This window comes from Theropithecus gelada, chromosome 18, assembly GCF_003255815.1.
Source record: "Theropithecus gelada isolate Dixy chromosome 18, Tgel_1.0, whole genome shotgun sequence".
Taxonomy (NCBI): Eukaryota; Metazoa; Chordata; class Mammalia; order Primates; family Cercopithecidae; genus Theropithecus; species Theropithecus gelada.
In genome coordinates, this window is record NC_037686.1 from 38,836,995 (window position 1) to 38,861,350 (window position 24,356).

Here is a 24,356-nt window from a genome sequence, read left to right on the forward strand (position 1 = left end):
GTGGTGGAAGCTGAAGGGAGGAACAGAGTTTGGGGAGCTGACCTGGGGTGAAGAAGGGGTGAGGCCCTGACAGGCACTGCACCCATCTGATCTGGCCTCTTCAGTTTACAGGGAAGCAGACAAGGCCCAGGGAGGGAGTGCTATCCCCCCATGGAAGTGCTGTGAGTCTGGGCAAACCTGAGGGGGGAAGAGACCCCCTTACTCCACCTCCACGGAGCCCTACGGGGACCTGTGAGGTGCTTTAACCTTGGAGCACTCAGGGAGTTACAGAGCCCATGACCTCCTTTGTATCACCCCGAGTTGGGTTAATGACCTCAGTTTTGCAGATGGTGTAATTGAGGCACAGAAATATTCATGTAAGTGGTTATTTGCCCAGGAGACTCCACAGAGACTCAAAAGCCACAAAGCTTTGGGTTCAGAGCACTCCTGGAGCAACCCTGACTTGAGGAGGAGGAGTCTCCCAGTGCCAACCAACTCCACTTCCACCAGCAGCCTCAGCTGGCCGCAGCCTGGGTTCTGCCAGGCTCCAAGAAGCCCACATCAGGTATGTGGGACCAACGGGAGAAGCTGCCATGTTTGTTTTGCTTTGTGTTTTTCCAGCACCCAGTCCAGAACATTCTGCCAAACCTGCATCTCCCAAATCCTTCCTAGTTGGGTGAAGCCCAAGAGCTCCGGCCCTTTTTCCCTCCTTTTCTGCAGAAGAGAACATTGACCAGGAAGGCTTAAGCGAGCCAGCTGCACCTGCCATGCAGGAGTGTGCTTCCTCCGCTGTCCTGCCCTCAGATGGCCACAATGGCATTTGGGACTGCAGGGGTCACTCTGCCCCCAAGGGCTCCTCTTTGAAATGTATAATTGCCAGGAGCAGGTGGAGGGACGCATTTTTCAGCGGCAACAATCAGAAAAACACTAAGTACACTTGGGAAGGCGGCAGGGAAGAGGACACAGAAGATAGAAGGTGGAAGAGACAGGGAAGGAGGAGATGAGAGACCCTAAAGATCATCTTGTCTGAGATCAACCCTGCAGCTTTGACAACAGTTGCAAAGAAGTGATCTACTATTTTTTTTTTTTTTTTTTTTTTTTTTGAGATACAGTCCTACTCTGTCACCCAGGCTGGAGTGCAGAGGCATGATCTTAGCTCACTGCAGCCTCGAACTTCTGGGCTCAAGTGATCTTCTGACCTCAGCCTCCTAAGTAGCTAGGACTACAAGTGTGTACCATCATGTCTAGCTTTTTTTTTTTTTTTTTTAAATTTTTGGTAGAGATGGGGTCTTGTTATGTAGACCAGGCTGGTCTTGAACTCCTAGCCTCAAGTGATCCTCCCACCTCAGCCTCTTAAAAGTTCTGGGATTATAGGCATGAGCAACTGTGCCTGACCAGAAGTAATCTACTTAAATCAATATGGCCTTTTTTTTATGATCTAACAGGTAGGAGCTGAAGGCAGAAATAGAAGACCTGAGAGGACTTGGAAAGAAAAGACAAGGATACTCACCCAGCCCTGCATGAGCTGTCCACAGCCCAGAAGGAAGAACCCCTCTAACCCCTCCCATGAGTGCTGGGACTCTGTAGTCACACAGGAGATACATATATATATATATATGGTGCTCCAGCTCCACCCACCACCTGGAAGTGACCTAACCTTTGGTGACTCAGTTTCCTCATCTGTAAAATGGAGGGTAATGAATATACCCACCTCAAAGGTTTGAGGGTAAGGACTCAATGGGATAATACATGTAAGGCACCCAGCATAGTGCCTGACCCCAGACACTCACTTGGCTCGCTTTTCTGCCAAGAGGGCCCTCTTGTGTCATCTATTTGGGGCTTGCTCTTTTTTCCTATAGCTGGTGCTACCCTGATCTTGGGAAGTCTTCCACACTCCATCCCAGAAGCCCAGGAAGAGGGGTGCAGGGAGAAGGCTGTCCCACCCACAGGCAGCCTGGGCCAGCCCTGCTCCGGACCTCAGAGACAAGTGTCTCCTGAGTTGCCTTCCACACCTCCTCTTTGCCAGCCCATTACAGTGGTAAGATCAGGAGGGCCAAGACTGGTGTGGAGTATGGAAAGGGGGCCGGTGAGGCCAGCCAAGGAGCCTGTGGCTGTGCCTGGATCTAGAGGATCCAGAGGGCCCTGGAGATGCTCACACAGGTGGTCCAGCCCAGTTCTCCAAAGCCAGAGGCTCCGCGGGATTTGGGGAATATGTGAACAAACACAGAAGGATTATGTGCACTTGCCAGAGGGTCCTCTGTGTGTGCAATGACAGAAGTTGCCCTGGGGGCAGACGTATCTACAGAAGGCAGAGTTAAAGGGGTTTCGATTGGGCTGGGGCTAGCAGGGAAGGCTTCAAGGAGGAAGTGGATACTGGCAGGAGTACAAGGACTTGGATGTGGAGCCAGACCCAGTTGGCAGAAGCTGAGTGAAGCCCTTTGTGCTGTGGCCATGGGCCAGTCTGACAGTCAACTCTGCTGGGACAGTGCCTGGGGGACTCCTGCCTCAGTTGTCCTCTGTCCCTGTGACTGAACTGGGGATGTTTTCCTGAGGCAGTGCATGCAACACTGCCCACCTTGCAGGACAGGGGCCATGACCATGGGGGCACCGCTGCCTCCCCCTGCTCTCTGAGCAGTTGCCAGGCAGACAGGTAGCTAGGCCAGTCCAGAGGGATCAGGGTTGGAGCTGACCGTGGAGGACAAGTACCCCCTATCCTCCTCCACCTCCCCAGAGGGACCATGCTCGGTGAGGGGTGTTCAGGAAGAGGTCTAGTCAGCACAGGAGTATGTCATCTGCCTTCACTGCCCCCTCTCTACTTTTTTTTTTTTTTTTAGATGGAGTTTTGCTCTTGTTGCCCAGGCTGGAGTGCAATGGCACGATCTCAGCTCACCACAATCTCCACCTCCTGAGTTCAAGCGATTCTCCTGTCTCAGCCTCCCGAGTAGCTGGGATTACAGATATGTGCCATCACGCCTGGCTAATTTTGTATTTTTAGTAGAGACAGGGCTTCTCCACCCTCTCTACTTTTTATACCCCACCCCCACCAACTGTCAGTCTTCCTTTTCCCACCCAGAAGCCCACAAATGTCAGCCTGCCCTACTATCAGCTCTTTTCAAGAGCGAATTCTCTGGCAATTCCAGCCTGTGAATGAGTTTCTGATTCTAATGTGTTTCCAGAAAGGAGACAACATTTCAAAGACAATGGCAGGAGACAAGGTTGAATCCAAAGGAATAAATCTCTAAGGGAAGACTCAGGAACACTGAAATCAAAGTTTGCTTTCTTACCAATAGCCTTTACTATTTCCTTGTGTAATTCATTTTTTTTTTTTACACAATTCACATTTATTGAGCTCCTACTACATAACAGGTGCCACACTAGGTGCTGGGAATTCAAAACTGAAGATGCACAACCACTGTCTTGCTGAGAACATGGAAGCACAAACACATGAGCAAGGTCTTCACAGGCCTTCCTACTTGTGCAAAACACCCACTTAAATAGAAACATTTGCTGATTGAAAATTATTCCAGCTAGGTGCCATGGCTCACACCTGTAATCCCAGCACTTTGGGAGGCCGAGGCAGGTGGATCACTTGAGGTCAGGAGTTCAAGACCCAGCCTGGCCAACATAGTGAAACCCTGTCTCTACTAAAAGATACAAAAGTTAGCCAGCCCTGGTGGCAGATGCCTGTAGTCCCAGCTATTCAGTAGGCTGAGGGAGGAGAATTGCTTGCACCCGGGAGGCGGAGGTTGCAGTGAATCAAGATTGCACCACTGCATTCCAGCCTGAGCGATGGAGTGAAACTCTGTCTCAAAAAAAAAAAAGAAAGAAAAAGAAAAAGAAAATTATTCCTATATGCTCATTAAATCAGTTCCCCTAAGGATGCTTATTGGACAACACATTATAGACCTAGACTTGAAATTAATAAAGCTATATGTCAATGTATATCCTATAGCTCGCACCTTTCTAATTCAGCCTGGACTTCCCCCAGCCTGTGACCAATAAGAAGATCTGACCACAGCCTTTTATGAGCACTATCTGGCTTGAATTTGCTTTGTGGTGCTGTTTGGAGTTTTCCAGACTAATCATTTGGACTGGCTCCTTCTCCTTGTGGCTCCTGCTTGAGTATATACAATGTATGAGTCATTTGCTTTTTTGCCCCTCTTCATCCTCTGGTTATATTTGGTACTTCCTGACTTCCTTTCCAAACTGTTAATAATAAATAACAGGTTGTACCACACTTCAACACCACACAACTATAGATAGCAAAACATGGCATGCACTGAATTATTCAATAGGTGAATAATACCATGAAGCTCATCCCATCTTCCAGATTTGGAGAGTTGTTAATTGGGACAATGTACATGGTGTCCTCGTTAGGTCCTCCCCCAAGCTCTGCACATCTGCTGCCAGGAGCTGTCCTGCCCATTTTAAAGAAGGCAGAAGCTGCTCACACACCAGGGTAAAAACTCTTCAATATCCAGTTCCATTCTAACTACGTTAACCACTATTTCCCACATGTGGGGACTCTACATACTGCAGTCCTTCAACTAGGTGAGTACTTTGGGGTCAACTAGAAATGGATATTTGAAATTGGAATTGTCCCAGGAAAATGTGGAAGGTGTGGTCACGCCATTTATTCTGTGACTACGGAAATTCTTGCTCAGATGGGAGCGCTCCAAAAGCAAGTCAACTCAGCTGGTAATAATGTTGCATCAAAGGCACCTGAATTCCAAAACCAACTTGACAGAGGTCAGCTGTGTTTCTGGCCCTGCGGGCTCCCAGCTGATAGGAAAAAGGAAGCTGGCCCAGATCATGGAGAGTAGGGCAGAGAAAATAAAGGGCAAGGGGAGTAAGAAAGGCAGTAGGGAAGCAAGGACGTGGAGGAGAGAGGGAGGCAATGGGGAGGGAGAAAGGAAGGAGGGCCAAGAACAGCTAACAGGAAGAAAGGCAGAGGAGAACACAGGGGCAGTGAGGGGTAAGGGAAGTTACAGGTGAAACCGTGGAAAGAGGAAGGAAAGACAAAAGATGCTGGCAGCAGGAAAAGTTAGGAATGGAGCCCACGCAATGGCAATGGTTTCAGCCACTGCCTGGAGACATCTGCCCAGAAACAGCTTCCCAGGGGCCCATCTGTCTGTCTTGCTCACTTGACTCGCTTTTCTTTTCTTTTCTCTCTTCTCTTCTCTTCTTTCTTTCTTTCTCTTTCTTTCTCTTTTCTCTTTCTTTCTCTTTCTTTCTTTTCCTTCCTTCCTCCCTCCCTCCCTCTCCCTCTCTCTTTCTTTCTTTCTTTCTTTCTTGACAGGGTTTCACTGTCACTCAGGCTGGAGTGCAGTGGCACAATCTCAGCTCACTGCAGCCTCCGCCTCCCAGGTTCAAGCTATTCTCCCGCTTCAGCCTCCCAAGTAGCTAGGATTATAGGCGTGTGCCACCACACCCAGCTAATTTTTGTATTTTTAGTGGAAATGGGGTTTACCATGTTGGCCAGGCTGGTCTCGAACTCCTGACTTCAAGTGATACGCCTGCCTTGACCTCCCAAAGTGCTGGGATTACAGGCATGAGCCACCATGCCTCGTCTTGACTAGCATTTTCTACCCCAAACCTCTTGAAGAACTCTTCCAGGAGTTCAGTAGGGAGGTACACACTTGCTGACTTACCTAGACTGCTCACCACCTGGGAGGCAGGGCCACTCAGCAGACAGGCCAGCATGGGAGGCTCAGCTTCCCAGGACAAGCATGGGCCCCCACCTCACCTGTGATGTCCAGAGCTCCCTCTGCACTTCCATGGAAAGAACTGTGGTCCCAAAGGCCAGCATAAGACCCTCCAGCCCAGGACACCATGTGTGGCCATCCCCACACCCTCAGGTACGTCTGTGGACATTTGCTCAACTGTTTTCTGACACCAGAGCCTCATCTTTCTCAAAGCATTGAATAAAAACATACATATCAGAGGTCCTTGAAAAACCCATTACTTCTCCTCTGCAGGGTCAATTTAATGTTTGTGTGTCAAAATCACCAGCAACAAAAATGTAAGCCTCTCTCTCAGGGAAACGTACGTGAGAGTTACCCCCTCCTTAGAGATACAAAAATTAAGAAACCAAACAGCTTAATCAGCCCCTGGGAATGCTTAGCTGGCAGGTTCCAGTCACACCCAGCTCCCAGCAGAGACAGTATCCTGCCTCATCTGCAAAAATTCTCCACAACACCCTCCCTGCAATGAGTGTGCCCAGCCTCAGAATATTCCATTTTTATTCATTCAACAAATATTACTGATCAAGAGGAAATAGCCACATGATGGGGCGCATAGCAAATCTCAGCACCATCTTGAGGGAAATGGTTCTGCTCCAGCCAAGGGCAATCTCCCCTGTGGGCAGGGCAGGGAGTACCTGGGCAGGGGACTTCAGAGAAGCAGGGAACACCCACCTGACACCCGCTTCTTGATGCCACCCACCCACACACACCTACACACACTTGCTGGCTGATATCTGAAATCCCTGCAGCAGGGACAGAGCTTCGGCCCCCACCCCTAAATGGAGGTTTGAGACCAAGACTCCCCACCCTACCCCCCGGATAGAAGGGGCCAGTGAATCCCTGCTCAGTTGTGGTTGGGTCCTGTGCCTCATCCTTCAAACTAATTCACCCCCAGGTTAAAGGAACCAGGTGGGATACCAAAGTGCAGGGAGTTTTGAGCCACCGGAACAAGCCTGCTTCTTCCATCCTAGGAAGTGGACAATGTGGCAGGGGCTGCAGGGCCACCCCGGGTCAGGCTTCCCCCCTCCCTGGCCTTTTGCCGGGGTCTGTACCTGGAGCTGGAGTCACTGCCGCTCTGCACTGCTGGATCATCCGTGACATTAAAGAGCCCCGTCCAATTGGACAGCTGGTCACCACTCTGCCAACCAAACTGGAGGCCTCTGGCAAGAAAACGAGGCAGTTGGTACTCATGCTCATTTGCTGGGTTAAGCCTGCCTACCAGAGAGCCACATTCTGTCGCTGTGCCCAAGTGACACATCGCCTTGGTCACGCAGTTAAAGGAGGCGATGGTACTGACTCCAACCATGAGGATGGCGATCATAAACCACAGCACTCTGCAGTGCTCTCTGCTGTTCTGCACCCATCCCCTCATTCCATCTGTACCAGCAGGGCTGAGAGCACGCATTTCATACACAGGGACATTGAGACTTCACGAGACAAAGGTCACAGAGCTCTTCTACTTCCTATACCGTGCCATCCCTCAATTCCTGCCTCCAGTTAAACCAAAAGAGCGCCAGCACCAGCACCAGCATTTTGTCCTCCTCAAAAGCCAGACACACTTCAGAGCTTTTAATAAAATCTACAGTATTCCAGCACACAAGGATACCATTTTTGGTTCAAGATGTGCACTCAACACATGTTTATCTCCACTCCTTCCCCAACCCTCACTGAAATGACAGCAAAGGGATAAATACAGACATGCATGTGGGGAGAAGGCCATAGAAGGGGCCAGCAATAACATGCTGGATGATGAAAAGCACAAGGTCACGGACCTCACCAGAGAGTGGACACCTGACTGCCTGCAAAAAGCAGATCTACTCGCAGTGAACAACTCAGGAAGGCTCAGGAATGGAAGGTCCCCAGGCCAGCAAAGGTGGGAGTGCAAAATGGAGCTAAGAGCAGGATTGTTTGAAGTCCACACAAAAAGCAGTTAGACAACCCTCTCCCCAGTGCCCTGTGAATTCCCATACCAGGCCCTCTTCCCAAGCCCAGGCAGCCTGGCCACTCTACCTGCCCACCTCACAGATGTCAGGAGATTGCTTTCTGGGGAAACTGACTCACAGAAGTTCTGCGCTGTTTTCTTATATCAGAGACTCTGCACTGAAAACAGTGGGTGTGCCTGAAAGTCTGCTTACTGAGTGCACCTGGCTTCTGAATGTTTGGGCCTGTTACACACCTGCCTTCCAGGTTTGTTGAGGGATGGGTTTCTCAGGAGGGAAACTGACCTGCTCAAAAGAAACAGATATGGAGGAAAGGGTTGGTGCCTGCTTAATCGCCCCAGGGCAGGCTTTCTCAGCCTGGCACTATGGCATCTGGGGCTGGCTACTTCTTTGTTGTGGGACTGTCCTGTGCATTATAGGATGCTGAGCAACATCCCTGCTCTCTACCACTAGACGCCAGCAGCATTGTACCCCAGACCCTTCTGTTGCGGCAATCAAAAATGTCTCCAGACATTGCCAGTGTCTCCTAGGGGCAAAATTGCCCCAATTGAGAATCGCTGTCTATAACAATCCACAGAGCTTCCAAGAAACCTTCTAGTGACTGGCTGGCCCTTAAATATAAACAGGCTATTAGGACCATCAGCATGTGAAGAAAACGGTAACGGTCAGAGAACAAAACAAAACAAAACAAAACAAAACAGCTTTCTCTGCTCATGCTCAGTGTGGTCTCAATATGCAGAACGATGCCAGTGAATTCATAAACCTGTACCTCCCAAGGAAATGCTTCACCAGCAAGCACGTCATCGGTGCCAAGGACCATGTGTCCACGCAAAAGGACATGGGCGAAATTGACAAGGTTACAGGCAGGTTTAACGACCAGTTTAAAACCTATGTTATCCAGAGGGCCATTTGCAGGATGGGTGAGTCAGATGATTCCATTCTCCGACTGGCCAAAGCCAATAGCATCGCCTCAGAAAGAACTTTTGACTGGACAGAATCATGGATGTGAAATAGTTCTGTAAATAAATAGTGAAGCCAGGCTTGGTGGCTCATGCCTATAATCCCAGCACTTCGGGAGGCCAAGGTGAGTGGATCACCTGAGCTCAGGAGTTTGAGACCAGACTAGACAACATGGTGAAACCCCATCTCTACAAAAAATACAAAAATTAGCTGGGCATGGTGGCACTCGCCTTGGGAGGCTAAGGCAGGAGAATCCCTTGATCCTGGGAGGTGGAGGTTGAAGTGAGCCGAGATCACACCACTGCACTCCAGCCTGAGCAAGAGAGTGAGACCCTGTCTTGAACAAATGAATGAATGAATGAATACATAAATAAGTAAATAGTGAAACACTTATAAAAAGAATGCAGGGGGAAAAAGACAAATGAAAAAAGAAGAAGGCCGAGCGTAGTGGCTCACGCCTGTAATCCCAGCACTTTGGAAGGCCGAAGCAGGCGGATTGCCTGAGGTCAGGAGTTCGAGACCAGCCTGGCCAGCATGGTGAAACCCTGTCTCTACTAAAAATACAAAAATTAGCCGGGCATGGTGGCAGATGCCTGTAATCCCAGCTACTTAGGAGGCTGAGGCAGGAGAATCGCTTGAACCTGGGAGGTGGAGGTTGCAGTGAGCTGAGATCATGCCATTGCACTCCAGCCTGGGTGACAAGAGTGAAACTCCATCTCAAAAAAAAAAAAAAAAAAAGGAAAATTTTTTTTCAATAAAACCCTTAATAATAAATAGCCTCTAAGCTAAGGGAATGGGGAAGCAGATGGTCACTGGAGCTGGGAACTGATCCATCCATATCTCCAATAACAGGCTGAGTGCCTGAGTCTCTGCACCTCTTGAGGCCTCTTTAAAGATAACTGTCTCAGTTGCCTTCAAAGTCCTTGACTGCAAGTATCACAGATCTGAGCCTTCTTCTATGATGCCCACGCATGCCCCTCTTCAGAAGTCTAGCTCACCTTCCAAGCGTGTATCAGCTTGGTCTCTCAGCCAGACCCTAGGCTGAGGAGGCTCCTTGGGGCCCTGCTAGCAGAGAGCTGCACACATGAGGTGCTCCAGCGATGCTTTGCTGAGTGACAGTAGACCCCGTTCTCATACACTCCAGGCTCCACAGCAATGGGGAGCTCAGAGCAAAAGGTACAACTCACAGGACAGAGGCCAAAGCCAAACAAAATGCTTGTCCAGTTCTTAGTCCATTCAAAAAACAGAAGTGCTCCGGTCTGGTTCTGATTCAATAGTTATTCATTTATCCACTTGTTTATTTATTGAAGTGGTTGTTTCCTTTCAAAGAGATCACCAAGGTATTTCTTGGAGAAAATTTGGGCTTGGTTTATTCGGAAGAGAGACACTTTGAGCACCTATTACGAACCCAGCCCTTTACATAAATGGTCTCAATTCCTACAAATGCCTCACACAGAAAATCTCATGATCGGGCCACGCATGGTGGCTCACACCTGTAATCCCAGAACTTTGGGAAACCGAGACGGGTGGATCACTTGAGGTCAGGAGTTCGAGACCAGCCTAGCCAACATGGTGAAACCCTGTGCCTACTAAATATACAAAAATTAGCTGGGCGTGGTGGCACATGCCTGTAATCACGGCTACTCTGGGAGGCTGAGGCCTGAGAATCACTTGAACCCGGGAGGCCGAGGTTGTAGTGAGGAGCGATCATGTCACTGCACTCCAGCCTGGGTGACAGAGCAAGATGAAAGAAAGAAAGGAAGAGAGGAAGAGAGGAAGAGAGGAAGGAAGGAAGGAAGGAAGGAAGGAAGGAAGGAAGGAAGGAAGGAAGGAAGGAAGGAAGGAAGGAAGGGAGAAAGAGAGAAAGGAAGGAAGGAAGAAGGAAAATCTCATTATCTCCATTTACAGCTGATGAAATACGCAGCTCAGAGAGGTTTAGCAGCTTGCCCAAGTAACAAGTAGCCAAGCTAAGATTTAAACCAAGGGCTAACTCTAAATGCTTCTACTCCTAAAAGCCTTTACCAAACAGCCTAGAGGCCAAGAAAACAGTAATATTTCCACCCGAGATTTTGCAAACTAGCTAGTTCACAAACATATCAAATCAACGTCCAGCCCAGGAGTCTGCTGAGACTCACGGGTCCTTAAAAATAGTCTAACCAGCTAGTCTTCTTCCCACAGAATGCATGAATGGTCAGCTAGCCAACCACACTGTCGTCCTCCTACCCATGGTGAGACCCCAAGTCCCTTCACATGGCAGTCCCCTCCCAGGACTATAGAAGTGAGGGACTACTGAGCAGAAAATATGATGACTTAGAAAGACACTCATTATTAAATGGGGGGAAAAAACAAGCTACAAAAGGAGATACACAGTAGTAGTTCCATTTATGTAAGGTTTTATACCAGAAAGCTGGTTACTTTTGTAGCTGGAATTAAAGTTTATTCTTTCTTTTGGTTTAGCAATGTTTACTCATTTATCTCAAAAAAACCTAATTGCATAATTTTCAAAACTAATGTATTATATAATTTAAATTCCATTCCTGAACTAAGGATAGGATCTATTATTAGTCAAAGAAACCCAATGAGGAAGGTGTGTGGAGGTATAAAGGAAGATGACAAAAGGAAAAACATTTCATGGCTGGGCACGGTGGCTCACGCCTGTAATGCCAGTACTTTGGGAGGCCATGGTGGGAGGATCACTTGAGGTCAGGAGTTTGAGACCAGCCTGACCAACATGGTGAAACCCTGTCTCTACTTTAAAAAAAAAAAAAAAAAAAAAATTTATCCAAGCATGGTGGTGCGTACCTGTAGTCCCAGCTACTTGGGAGGCTGAGGCAGGAGAATTGCTTGAACCTGGGAGGCAGAGGCTGCAGTGAGCTGAGGTTGCGCCACTGCACTCCAGTCTGGGTGACCGAGTGAGACTCTGTCTCAAAAATAATAATTAAATAAAACAAATTTGTAAAAAACGTTAAAAAATAAAACATTTTATTCACTCATTCATTTATACAACATTTATTGAGCATCTACTATGCATCAGGAACTGGTAGTTGCTGGGCCAAGTAACAGCAAAGAGCAAACTCTTGTTTCCAAAATGCTCACCATAAAATTGAGATAAGTACACTAACACACATGGAAATATCAGCAAACAAGAGAGGACAAAATCAAGTGCTTAAATGGAATGCTGTAACTGGTTTTTTATGTCTAATTTATTTTTTCAGAAGGAAAATATTTGAAGTGAATATGACAGAATGTTAACATTTGTTAACACTGCTAATTCTCAGTCATGACTGCATGAATGTTTGTTATATTGTTCTCCATATTCCTTTGTAGTCTATATTTCTACAATAAAACTACATGTTAAAATAAGTTTTAAGTCTGGGCACGGTGGCTCGTGCCTGTAATCCCAGCACTTTGGGAGGCCAAGGTAGGGGAATCATGAGGTCAGGAGTTCAAGACCAACCTGGCCAAGATGGTGGAACCCCGTCTCTACTAAAAATACAAAAAAATTAGCCAGATGTGGTTGCTCACGCCTGTAATCTCAGCTACTAGGGAGGCTGAGGCAGAGAATTGCTTGAACCCGGGAGGCGGAGGTTGCATTGAGTCAAGATGACGCCACTGCATTCCAGCCTGGGTGACACAGCGAGACTTCATCTCAAAAAACAAACAAACAAACGACAACAACAAAAAAACAAGTGCTTAACTGTGCTAAACTCGTAATCACTAACAAGGCCTTAGAGTAGCCAAGGTCAGCTTCCTGGACTCAGTCAGCCTTGCAGAATCTTTGCACCTTGCACGTTAAGCTAGGATTGAACACAGCCTTGAACCTAAGGAAATAGAACATATAAAGAATTATGTAAACTGATTTATTCAAGACTGAATTCAGATATTTAGAGGCCCCAAGCACTGAAAAGTGTGTGGTGCCACCTCACGCCCATACTTACTCAAAAGTTATGTGCCTGTTAAAATAAAAATAGCTCTGTCTGGATTTTCTGATTATGAAATCTGGGATATGTTTATGGAGGCTCAGCTTTTCTCTGTCGTGTGGTTATCGCTGACAACCTGGCTCAGCCAGGTCCCCGGTTGTGTAACCCACAGCCATGTAACTTAGCCCCTTGCTCTCGTGGCAATGAATCCTACAGCCATCAGAGGGTGGGGAAAGTTGCCCATGCTTCCCTGAGCCAACTACCAGGGGAATTTCAGGACAGAAGGCAAAAATCACATCTTAGGGAAGCAATTTAAAAACAGGTAGAATTACCTCCATTAATAATACCCTCCAAATATTGTAAGACATTATCTTATTAAAATTTTTGCCAATGGATTAAAATATATATATGTTCCAGGCACTGTGACAGATTTACATGTTATTTCAAATCCTCCCAAAAGCCTATAGGTGGACATTAGTATGCCATTTCACAGATGAGGAAACTGAACCTAGGGAGATTAGAGTTACAACCTGCCCAGATACTGTGCCCAGATACTGTGCCCAGATACTGTGCCCAGATACTGTGAAGAACACAGTATTCAAGCCCAAGCCCAACGCCAGGGCCCATGTTTCCTCCTTCTCTCCTTTAACCCCATGTTCTCATGCTCTTTTTTGGGGGTAAAAAGACTTTTCCATTGTCCAATATTTTTAATATTGTTCGAGCTGCTGCCATTGCTGTGGACTGTTTAATGATGAAGTCTATATAAAACAAACCATGGCTAGGCGTGGTGGCTCACGCCTGTAATCCCAGCATTTTGGGAGGCTGAGGCAGGCAGATCACAAGGTCAAGAGGTCAACATGGTGAAACCCTGTCTCTACTAAAAACACAAAAATTAGCTGGGCGTGGTGGCATGCACCTGTAGTCCCAGCTACTCGGGAGGCTGAGGCAGGAGAATCGCTTGAACCTGGGAGTGGAGGTTGCAGTGAGCTGAGATCGCACCACTGCACTCCAGCCTGGTGATGGAATGAGACTCTGTCTCAAAAATAATAATAATAATAATAACCATAGAATATTATAAAATGAAGAGGCTGAACTAAGTCATCTCTGAGATCCTTTTCCATTTTGATTGAAGAGCCAAAGTCACAGAATTTCTGGCACTAGAGGAGGCCAGTGGAGGCAATTTTGTGGGGGACACAGGAAGGGGAGGAAGTGGCACATGTGTAGCTCTCCATTCACAGTGTGTGGGCTCCTGCACAATCTGCCTTTGCATATGGTAGGCCTGGGGCCAAGCGTGTGCGAGTGCCCACTCAGATGCTGGAATCTCCAGGGTGGCTGAACAAAAAGAGGATGAATCTATGGGGCACAGGGCACTTGGCACCATGGACTTGGGTTCCCCACAGAAGCCCCACCCCTGACGCCAGAGCCCAGGACCCCATGTGCTGACTGCTCAACCCAGTGGGGCACAGCGTGCAGCCCAGGTCACCAAAAGACTGGTCATGTGCTCAAGACAAAATGCAACCGAACCCATCCTCGCAAACCACCTCCAATAGCCTCCTGCTTCAGGTTGAGGCCCCCACAAGCTCTGGAGGGTGAAACTGAAGCCACTGTCATTGCTATGCTCTGTTTTTCAGGTCAGTAGAGGACAGGAAGGCAGCTGCTTCTTAGATGGTCTCCTAGGTCTTCATACCTTCCCTGCCCAATGTCCTAAACACTGCCATCAGAGTGAGCTTCCTAAGGAGTATCCCAATAGCACCACTTGTCTGTTCCAGAACCTTCCAAGACTCCCCACGACGCAAAGGACAGGATTCCAGACCCTAAACTCAGTTCCCCAGCAGTGGTCCTACAGTTTCACTTGCACGCCTCTGCAAACCTCAACTTTTTAAGCCACCATTGTGCTCCCACACTCATCCTGTGCCCCACCTGCCTCAATGTCCCTCAACCTTCAATGTCTAGCTGAAGCACCACCACTTCCCTGAGGCCCTTCTTGACCACTCCGGCCCAGCCTACCGGGCCGTCCCACCTTGGAACCAAGTCAGCACTTACTCTCAAACCCCCTACATCTTCTCATCCTGCCTGACTCAGCAGTCACTTCTGCCTGTCTATCTGTGAGTTCTGTCACCCCTACATAATTATGGTCCTTCCTAGGGAAGAAACTAGACTTTATATCTAAACCTGAGCCGCAAATTGTCTTTTTCAAGGTCCTTAAGCAATCAGAGTGGGGAAAGGGGGCTAGGGGTGGGTGCCTTGAGGTTCTAGAACTATGAGATCCTGAGCTCCACCCTCCCCAGAGGCCCCTTTAAAGAAAATTGGAACAGGAGAGTCTTACCAGTCCTGGGAAAGAGGAAGAAACAGAGGGAGGGGAGGCCAGCCAAAAACACATGCCAGACTGCTTGTTGAGTTCAGCCCTCCAGGGGCAGGCAAAGGGGCTGCAGCCATAGAGATGTTAGAGGTGCCACCAGGCAAACTTCCACCCAAGAGACAAGGTGTACAGTGGATCATCCAGAGCTAGTAAGGGGCACCAGGCAGGGAGGGGTGTGAGTTGAAGGGCCACAGGGGCTGTCCCCTGTCCCTAAAGTATCTTACCCATTAACCTGTCACTCAGACTCCAAAAGAATGACAGTGTTGCAGCCTACAATTACAAATGGACTTCTTCAATGTTAGGAGATACTGCTGCTGACCTCAAGAACTGACAGTCTTGTTTTAACCATTAATTGGGAAATGACCACCTTGCACAGGTGGAGTCCTGGGAAGAGTCCAGAGGTTGGGGGGTAGCGAGAGGACAGAAAAAGCAGCGAGCTGGAGAAGGCCAGGCCAGGGCTCTGCTAAGAACTGCAGCACTAATCCCAGAAACTGCTAGTTCTCAGTGAGGGGCAAATAGCTCCAATTGCTAAACAGCCTTTCGCAGGATTTTAGGCAGAAGTGCCAATTTGATGAGGAAGAAGGCTCTGGATAAGAAAGTGTTATCAGTGCCTCTCCATCACTCACACACCTGCAGCTGCCATGTTCCTTTAAAGGTGTTAACACCAGCCCCATAGGTGGCACTTTCTTCAGAGCTTCAATAGCCATCCAAACAGATGACTCACCTCTGGGCAATGCCTGCCTCTAGAGATTCTTGGATAGAGGGGTTCACATTCCACCATTCACCAGCACTGTGATTCTCAGCACTGAAACTCTCAGCACTGAACCTCTTTAAGTCTCAGTTTTCTCATCTGTCAAAGGGGATGAATAATCCTCAACCTAAGGATATAAACAGTCTACAAAAGCAGACATATAAATGCTAACATGCATATAAAGGCTTTTATATCTAATAATACACAATTAAAATGTATTTAACCCAATGTTTGCATCCAGAAAAGAGTGGTTGATGGACAAGGTGAGAAATCTTCCTTTCCATTTGTACACACTTTTGTAACTTTTGATTTTATACATGCTTGCATTACTTTTTCAAAAAATAAATAAAAGTAGGCCTGGCACTTTGAGAGGCCAAGGCAGGGGGATAGCTTGAACTCAGGAGTTTGAGACCAGCCTGGGCAACATAGTGAGACTCTGTCTCTACCAAAAAAAAAAAAAATCAAAAAATTAGAGCTTGGGAGGCTGCGGCAGGAAGATCATTTGAGCACAGGAGGTTGAGGCAGCAACTAGTCATGATCACACCACTGCACTCCAGCCTGGGTGACGGGGCAAGATGCTGTCTCAAAAAATAAAAATAAAAGTAAATAAGCAAAAGTAGGCTGGGCACAGTGGCTAATGCCTGTACTTCCAGTGCTTTGGGAGGCTGAAGTGGGAGGAGAGACCCGGAGTTCAAGGCTGCACTGAGCTATGATTGTGCTACTGCACTACAGCCTGGATGACAGAGCAACACCCTGCGTCTAAAAAAGAAAAAAGAAACAACAACAAAAATTTACAAAAAATAAACAAAATTAAATTTTGGTGTGTGTTTAATCTGACTAGTAACCAAAGACATGCAAATGAAAATAATACAATCTTATTTTTAACCTATCAAATTGGTAAAATATATGTAATGTTAATACTCAAGGCTGGTCTTTGGTATCAACTTTCTGAAAAAGGATTTGGAAATGTCTATCAAAAGGTTTAATAATGCTTACACCTTTGGTCCCAGTGATACCCCTTTCAGGATTTTATCCTCAGGAAATTATCAAAATCACAAAGAGGGTTTGAACCAGACAGACTGTTGTTTCAAGTCTTATTAATCAGGCAACCTAAACAGGCACCATTAGGAAAAGGCTGGGGACTGCAGTGCTTCAGAATGATGGGAGGGCTGGCACGGTGGCTCACACTTGTAATCCCAGCACTTTGGGAGGATGAGGCAGGAGAGTTGCTTGAGCCCAGGAGTTCTAGACCAGCTTGGGCAATATAGTGAGACCCCATCTCTACTAATTTTTTTGTAATTGGCCGGGCATAGTGGCACACACCTATAGTCCCAGCTATTTGGCAGGCTGAGGCAGGAGGATCACTTGAGCTTGGGAGAGTGAGGCTACAGTGAGACCTGACTGTGCCACTGCACTCCGGGCAGACCCTGTCTCAAAAAAAACAAAGAAAAAAAAACCACATGGATGGCCATGTAACCACCAAAACATCATATATATAAAGACTTTTAAATGACATAGGGAAACCATTAAATTTAAGCAAAAAAAGTCAGAATATATGTGTAAATTCACTATTATTTCATACATCTTTTTAAAAAGTGCTTAGTGGAAAACCTGAAAGAAAACAAGTCAAAAAGTTCTGATGTCTCTGAGTGGTAGGATAATGTGAAATTTTTTTTTCCTGCTTCTTCCTACTTTTTGGCTCTGAAAGCTTTACGATGAACAATGTATTATTTTTATAACCACATTAAAAAGTGGGAACAATGTAAACTCAAAACAATAATAGTAATAATAAAATAATAATCCTAGACAACTTTCTAGGTTGCTTAGAGGCACACAGTAGGTCCTCAATAAATTCTTCTGGGACTGTCTCAAATAAGAGAAGAAGCCTTCTTTTTACTCCTCTCCTTTTTCTTAGAGTATTACATTAGCAAACTTGTAAGTACTTTCTCTTCTTTAAAATGTGTAGATAAATCATTTTCAAAATTAAACAGGTTTGTGGCCGGGTGTGGTGGCTCACGCCTGCAATCCCAGCACTTTGGGAGGTCAAGGTGGGTGGATCACAAAGTCAGGAGTTCGAGACCAGCTTGGCCAATATGATGAAACCCCATCCCTACTAAAAATACAAAAAAATTAGCCAGGCGTGGTGGCATAAGCCTGTAATCCCAGCTACTCGGGAGGCTGAGGCAGGAGAATTGCTTGAATCCGGGAGGCGGAGGTTGCAGTGAACCGAGATCACGCCACTGCACTCCAGCCTGGGTGACAGAGTGAGACTCTGTCTCAAAAAGAAAAATTAAACAGGTTTTTCTTCAGTTTTATGACCCAGGGCCTTCCTTCTCAAAAACCTGGGAGCCATCTCTTTGAAATGTAAAAATCAAGGAAGACTGTACTCCTATTTCCAAGTTTCTGCAGGAGGGTAGGAATCTCACTTCAGTGGGTGTCTTGCTCCGGCTTGCAAAACTATCTCCTGTCATAAAGATATGAGAAGTTTGTTTCTCCTCTGGATAAAGCCAATTAGCTAACACAGATGGTCACCCCAACTACCAGGTGAAGTGAAGATGAACTCTGTGTGACAAATGGCTCTGTCAACTACAGGAGGGCTAGTTGTTTATCCGGAGAAGATGCGGGTAGCGGTTGTAGCTGCCTGGCTATGTCAAGGGGGAGATTTCTTTCTGTCTTTGCAGTCTCTTAGCAGATTGCTTGTGATGAGCACTACATTCTGATTTAACGCTTATTCAATAATAAAAATATTTTCTTTCTCTACCAAAAGAAAAAGAAAAAGGCCTTTTGGTAACTCTTTCGGCGCTGCACAAACAGGAGGAATGGTAATGACGATGATGGCTGGTATTAACACAAAAATGAAAAATGAGGAACACAAAACAGGGACAGTTGTTTCATGCTGAAAATGTCATGCCTTTCTCCTGAGTAACTGCTACTACCTATACCCGTCGGGGAACTAGAGGTCACCGATCACCGGGCTCAGGGTCCCTTCACCTCCCTCTCGCCCCAGCAGGAAAGCCCAGGCCCCTGTGGAAAGTGAGGACCCCAAGGATCAGCAGCCAGAGTGGCTGGAGCCACTGATCTGAAAGCCCTTCCTGACCCAAGTCTTGACCAAGAACAAAGCCAAATCTGCTTCTCCTTCAAGACAACTCAGTCTCAAGCCAGCAGCCACCCCAGAACAGATGCCCTTACCTTCCTGATGGATCCCATCCTGGCCAGGGGAGGACCCTGCTCATCCTATGACCGTCATCTCTAAAGTTAGGGATGGCACCATAACATTCACACTTTTGCTCAAGAAGCTCTCCTTAGAGAGCTCATCTGTGCTCTTCTTGGACCTTTTAGAGTATCACGCACCCTGGGTAAAACAGCCAATAAAAGTAAAACTGCACATTAATCATTTATATTTCCACAAAGTGCTTCACTTCTACCAGGGAGCAAATTCAAACCTGGGCATGAGGGGGCTGGACAGAGAACGAGCAAAGCGAAGGCAACAAGAACGGGGAAGGGTGTCTGCGCTGCCTGAGATATGGGAAGACAGGCCTCGGGTTGCCACTTTGCTTATTTGTCCAAGAGGTGCAGGAAGTCCAGGCTTTTATTTTTCATTTCCCAGTTCTTAAAGGTTGCCAATGAATCCAAACTTGAAACACTGTGCAGACCAAATACGACACGCTGTAGGCTGTGGACTGTCCATTGACAGCCCCTGAGTTGCGGCATCTTGCTCTATCCCGACCCCAGTCCTGTGAGGGAGGGAGGCAGAGTACACCGTCAGCCATCACAGCTGAGGAAACAGGCATAGAGTGGAAAGTTAGCTCAAGCCACCTGGGGGCAAAGATAGGCCTGGAACCCAGGAGTCCTGACTCCTAGTTCAGTCCTCTCAGCACCCAAGGTCTGGATCCTGTCCTGGGAGTCAGTTGCACACAGCATACCTTGGGGTCTTCCCATATTGGAGTGCTGGGTCAGTGACCTCAGCCTTCTGGCCTCATGCACAACACACCTGTTCCCCTTTGCTACCATCCTCACACTGGCCCAGGTGAGCGCATTCCAGGGCCCTGCCTGTCACTACCCCCGCCCTCTTTACAGGCATACAATAGGAATGAGAATGACTGTACTCCCTATCATTACAGGGATAACCTTGAGTAGGTGCTATTCGTTAAAAAAACAATAAAAGAAGTATATCATTCACAAACGTTGCTATTTAACTTTTGTGGGAGGATAATCTACTGAATTATTCATTTGTATTTTCCTTCCTCCATTCCAGAAAGGTAGCTCGGTTTTTTCATCTTCAACCCAGGGCCAACTGGGTTGTGGGGGCTGAAAGGTTTCAGTGCTCAAGAAATTGTGCTGTAAAGAAACTGTGTAAGAGAGTCCTGGGGGAGGAGGGGGGCCAGTGCCTCTGGGTCTGGGGAGGGCTGTGGTGGAAGTGGTGAGACCATGGCCCAAACCAGGAAGCCCGTGCTAGCAGCTTAAGGTCCCTCTCTCCACATCCCTCACAAGGGATAGTAGGACCTCAGAAAGGGGCAGCTTGGGAGGCTGGACCCAGGGCTCCAGAAGCCTCCAGAAAGCAGTGAGCAGATCAGCGAGGCCAGCACAGCCCAGGGGGCCCACGGCATTGTTCTATTCCACACAAGACCCCCAGGGTCTTCACACAATCCTAGGAGGGGGAAGACCCCGAAGGCACCTCAACACTGGTGGATTCAATTTCTCATAAACTGGTGGGTAAAGTTTAGTCATGTTTTTAATGAAAAGAGAGTTTAAAAATGAGCCATTTCTTTCACACCAAGCCAAGCTTGTGAAATAAAATGTATAATTGCTTTCCTATTGTTAATTAGCAAATCACTTGCATTGGACCTCACAGTGTATTGAGGGTACCTTTCTTTTCCCATTCATTCTATTTTTATCTTGTTATATATGTATAATATTTATTTTATTATATTATTCTATATTGGTCCAACAGCCATCCCAGACCACATACTGAGGCTCAACAGCAAGCAAGCCACCAAAGCCTTGCCCCAACAACTCTTAATTTTCACCAGAGGGAGACAGATATGATGACAGTAAACTAATAGGCGACAAAATGCGCCATATGCTAAAGGGTGAAAGGTGTTGTGGAAGAAATAAAGGGAAGAAAGGGGGATAAGGGGCTTGGGGTCAGGGAGGAATGTTATTCCACACAGGGCAGTCGGGGAGGCCTCTCTGGGAAGGGGACACGTGAGCAGGACAGGAAGTGGGTGATGAGGGGCCAGCCCAGGTGGATGCGCTAGATGAGGCCTGTCCCCTGCAGAGGCAGAAGCGAGGGGAGGATGAGCTTTCACTGGGGCTGAGTGAGCCAGGGGCAGGATGGCCAGTGATGGGGCATCAGTTCATGGAAGAAAGGAACACCGCCTTTCTGGGGTCCCTCAAAGCCATGTGAGAGGAAGGTGGGCCCAATTTCATCTCTGGAGGAGCCAAGAACTCAGCCAGGAGTGTCTATGGGATGGGCCCAGAATGTAGGCCTCTCCCTGCCCCTAGGGGGCTCTGACTGCCCTTTCCCCACCTGCCCCCCAAAGCCCTCCACCATCCCCAGGTCTAAGTAAGGAGATAGGCCTCTCAGAGAAGGTGCCAGGACCTTCCCACCTAGATCAAAGCGGAGATGCTGCCGGTTGCGCAGCGTTCTCAGCGGGATGAACAGGCGCAATGACCAGGCTCTGCGCTCCCTTGCCTGTCCATGCTCCTGACTCACTCTGTGACTCATGTTACTTTCCTGTGATTCTCCAGAGGGTAACAATTCCCTCATCAGAAAAAGGAAAGGGTTTCATTCACCAGGGTCCACCTGGGGGGCCTTTCATTGGTGGCACAAGAAAAGATGCTGCAGGGCAGGAGTGTCTGGAGAGAGGAGAGGAACGGAGAGACCCCCAACCCCTAGGCCGTCCCCCCACATCCCCCCAATCTCCACCCTAGAAGGGAAAGGAGGAAAGTGGTGAGGCTACGACAGACACTGGGGCAGATGGGGCTCTGCGGGTGGCAGCAGGAAGGCCTCCTTGGGACCCTTGGTCCTGTGTCCTGGGGTCCTGATGAGCACGCGAGCATCTTGGATTCTAAAGCCATCAAGGCTCTGCAGGCCCAGGGGAGTGCAAGCACTTATAGTGCCAAGGCAAGGGGAGGGGGGAGTGCACACCAGGGCACCCAGCCATGGGAGGGGTCCGGAGAGGGACAGAACAAGCTCCAGGTAGAGCCCTGGGACGGCCTCCAGTCTTCATGCTGCAATGGCCTGAGCCTAGGCCCCCAAGGCCAACCTCAGTGCGTTTCTGCTCCCCAGCCTAGTGTCCCAGGCCCCCACTGTCAGCCCACCCCCTCCCAGATTGTCTCCACTGCTCACCTCAGGAAGAGACCGACACAAGCGGGCACCTGGGGCCATCCAACAATGTCATGCCCCTTCCAACTGCTCTTTGTCAGATATTTCATTTAAAGGAAGGGCTCCTACAAGAGGTAAACAGGCGGGGGGAAGGGGTGTGCACCAGTCTTGCAGCTCTCCTCTGCATTCAGGCCCTAAACGCACGCCACAATGAGTACACTGCAGACCCCTCCCTTCTCCTTGGGGGTCCAAGGAGAGATGTGGACATGGTGGGTGACGGTCCCCTCAAATGCTCAACCAAGCATTCATCCCAACCACTCTGTCTGTCAAGAGCTCCCACAAATAATGTTTTATTCATCGTATGACATGCCTGGATTCCCCGTGTGCACACGTGTGCATGCATGTGTGTGTGCACCTGTGTGTGTGCAAGCCTCCGAGGTTAGCGCCTATACTCTCTCCCAAGCCTATGGAACCCAGTCCCACTGAACCTAACCAACCATTTCATTCCTGCACCTGGCTGTTTGCTTCTACAAGTTTCCTTGTTATGGGTTGGATTGTGTCCCCCCAGAATTCATAGCTGAAGTCCTACCCACACCCAACCCCAGCACCGGTGATTTTGACCTTAGCTGGAAACGGGGTCCTTGCAGATGCAATTAGTTCAGCAAGATGATGTCATACTGGAGTAGGGTTGACCCTAATCCAATATGACTGGTGTCCTTTTGAAAAGGGGAAATTTGGTCATAGAGACCACAAAGGAGACCACTAGGTGAAGATGAAGGCAGAGATCTACAAGCCAAGGAGCACTGAAGATTACCTGCAAACCACCAGAAGTAGGGAAGAGGCAAAGAATAGATTCTTCCTCGCAGCCTTGGAAGGAACCGCTGCTGATATCTTGATATCAGACTTCCAGCCTCCAGAACTGGGACAGTAACTCTCTGTGGTTTCAGCCCTCCAGTGTGTGGTCCTTGGTACAGCAACCCTGGTAGTATACCTGGGGTTGCCTCTCTAATCCTTTGGGCAGAAATCTTACTCTTCCTTTTCCAGGCTCCACTTAGAGCCTGAATCTTGTCCAGTGGTTCCCAAATTGACTCTGTGGAACACTGGGACACCCTTTGAGCCTCTGCAGAGGAGAGGAGGGAAAACGGTGGAGGCAGGGTTGGGAATGAGTGAACTAGGTGGGCAGGACTGGAGCCCCCATCCTGTTTCAAGCAGAGCATCCTTCCTTCTAAGGTGAGCATGGACTCCTACACAGTCCTTGGCCAGAGGGGTCTCTCTGCTCTCTGATTCCAGCAGCAATGAACAAGAGTTTGCACCATCCACTTGGCACTTAGCATATAAGATAGTTGTAAACTCTTCATGTGTGTTTGAGCCCTCCCTGCCCTACCCCAGGAGAGTACCCTGTTTTATCCATCTTGTTTAAGTGTGATGGTTAATTTTAAGTGTCAACTTGATTAGATTGAAGGATACAAAATATTGTTCCTGAGTGTGTCTGTGAGGGTGTTGCCAAAGGAGATGAACATTTGAGTCAGTGGACTGGGAGAGGCAGACCCACCCTCAATGTGGGTGGGCACCGTCTAATCAACTGCCAATGTGGCTAGAATAAAACAGGCTTACTGAGTCTCCTGGCCTTCAGCTTTCTCCGTGCTGGATGCTTCCTGCCCTGGAACATCAGACTCCAAGTTCTTCAGCTTTTGGACTCTTGGACTTAACACCAGTGGTTTGCCATGGGCTGTCAGGTCTTCGGCCACAGACTGAGGACTGCTCTGTTGGCTTCCCTACTTTTGAGGTTTCGGGAATTGGACTGGCTTCCTTGCTCCTCAGCTTGTAGACAGCCTATTGTGGGACTTTGCTTTGTGATCATGTGAGTCAATACTCCTTAATAAACTGCTCTTTATATATTAGTTCTGTGCCTCTAGAGAACCCTGACTAATACAGTAACCAATGTCTATAGCAGCACCAATAGAAATATACCAGGAGTCACATATATAATTTTAAATTTTCTGGTAGCCACATTATAAAAAAGTTAAAATTCATGTAATAAAATTGCTTAGAACTAAATACACAGACTTACAAATGAGTGCATACAAAATTGGTGAAGTGAGAATTGACGGATTGTATCAATGTGAATTTCCTGGTTGTGATATTGTACTATATTGTTTGGGGTGTTTTGTTTTTTGAGACAGGGTCTTGCTCTGTTACCCAGGCTGGAATGTAGTGGTGCTGTCATAGCTGACTGCAGCCTCAACTTCCTGGGTCCAAGCAATCCTCCCACGTCAGCCTCCTGAGTAGCCAGGACTACAGGCATGCACCACCACACCTGGATATATATATATATATATATATATATTTTTTTTTTTTTTTTTTTTTTTTTTTTT

At 47.8% G+C, this 24,356-nt stretch overlaps 1 protein-coding gene and 1 pseudogene across 3 annotated transcripts in view; one reads left to right on the forward strand and one right to left on the reverse strand.

Moving 5' to 3' along the window:
* The window catches only part of ST8SIA5 (ST8 alpha-N-acetyl-neuraminide alpha-2,8-sialyltransferase 5), a 90,983-nt gene that overhangs the window by 42,041 nt on the left and 24,586 nt on the right, over positions 1-24,356 (reverse strand). Inside the window, exon 3 of one of the 3 annotated variants that reach the window (XM_025365256.1) lies at positions 6,776-6,883. The exons of the other annotated variants lie outside the window; for them this stretch is intronic. Coding sequence (XP_025221041.1) covers positions 6,776-6,883 — 108 coding nt within the window. The remainder of the gene's footprint in view (positions 1-6,775; positions 6,884-24,356) is intronic. 3 annotated transcript variants of the gene reach the window in all.
* On the forward strand, positions 8,397-8,672 carry LOC112611699 (annotated as a pseudogene).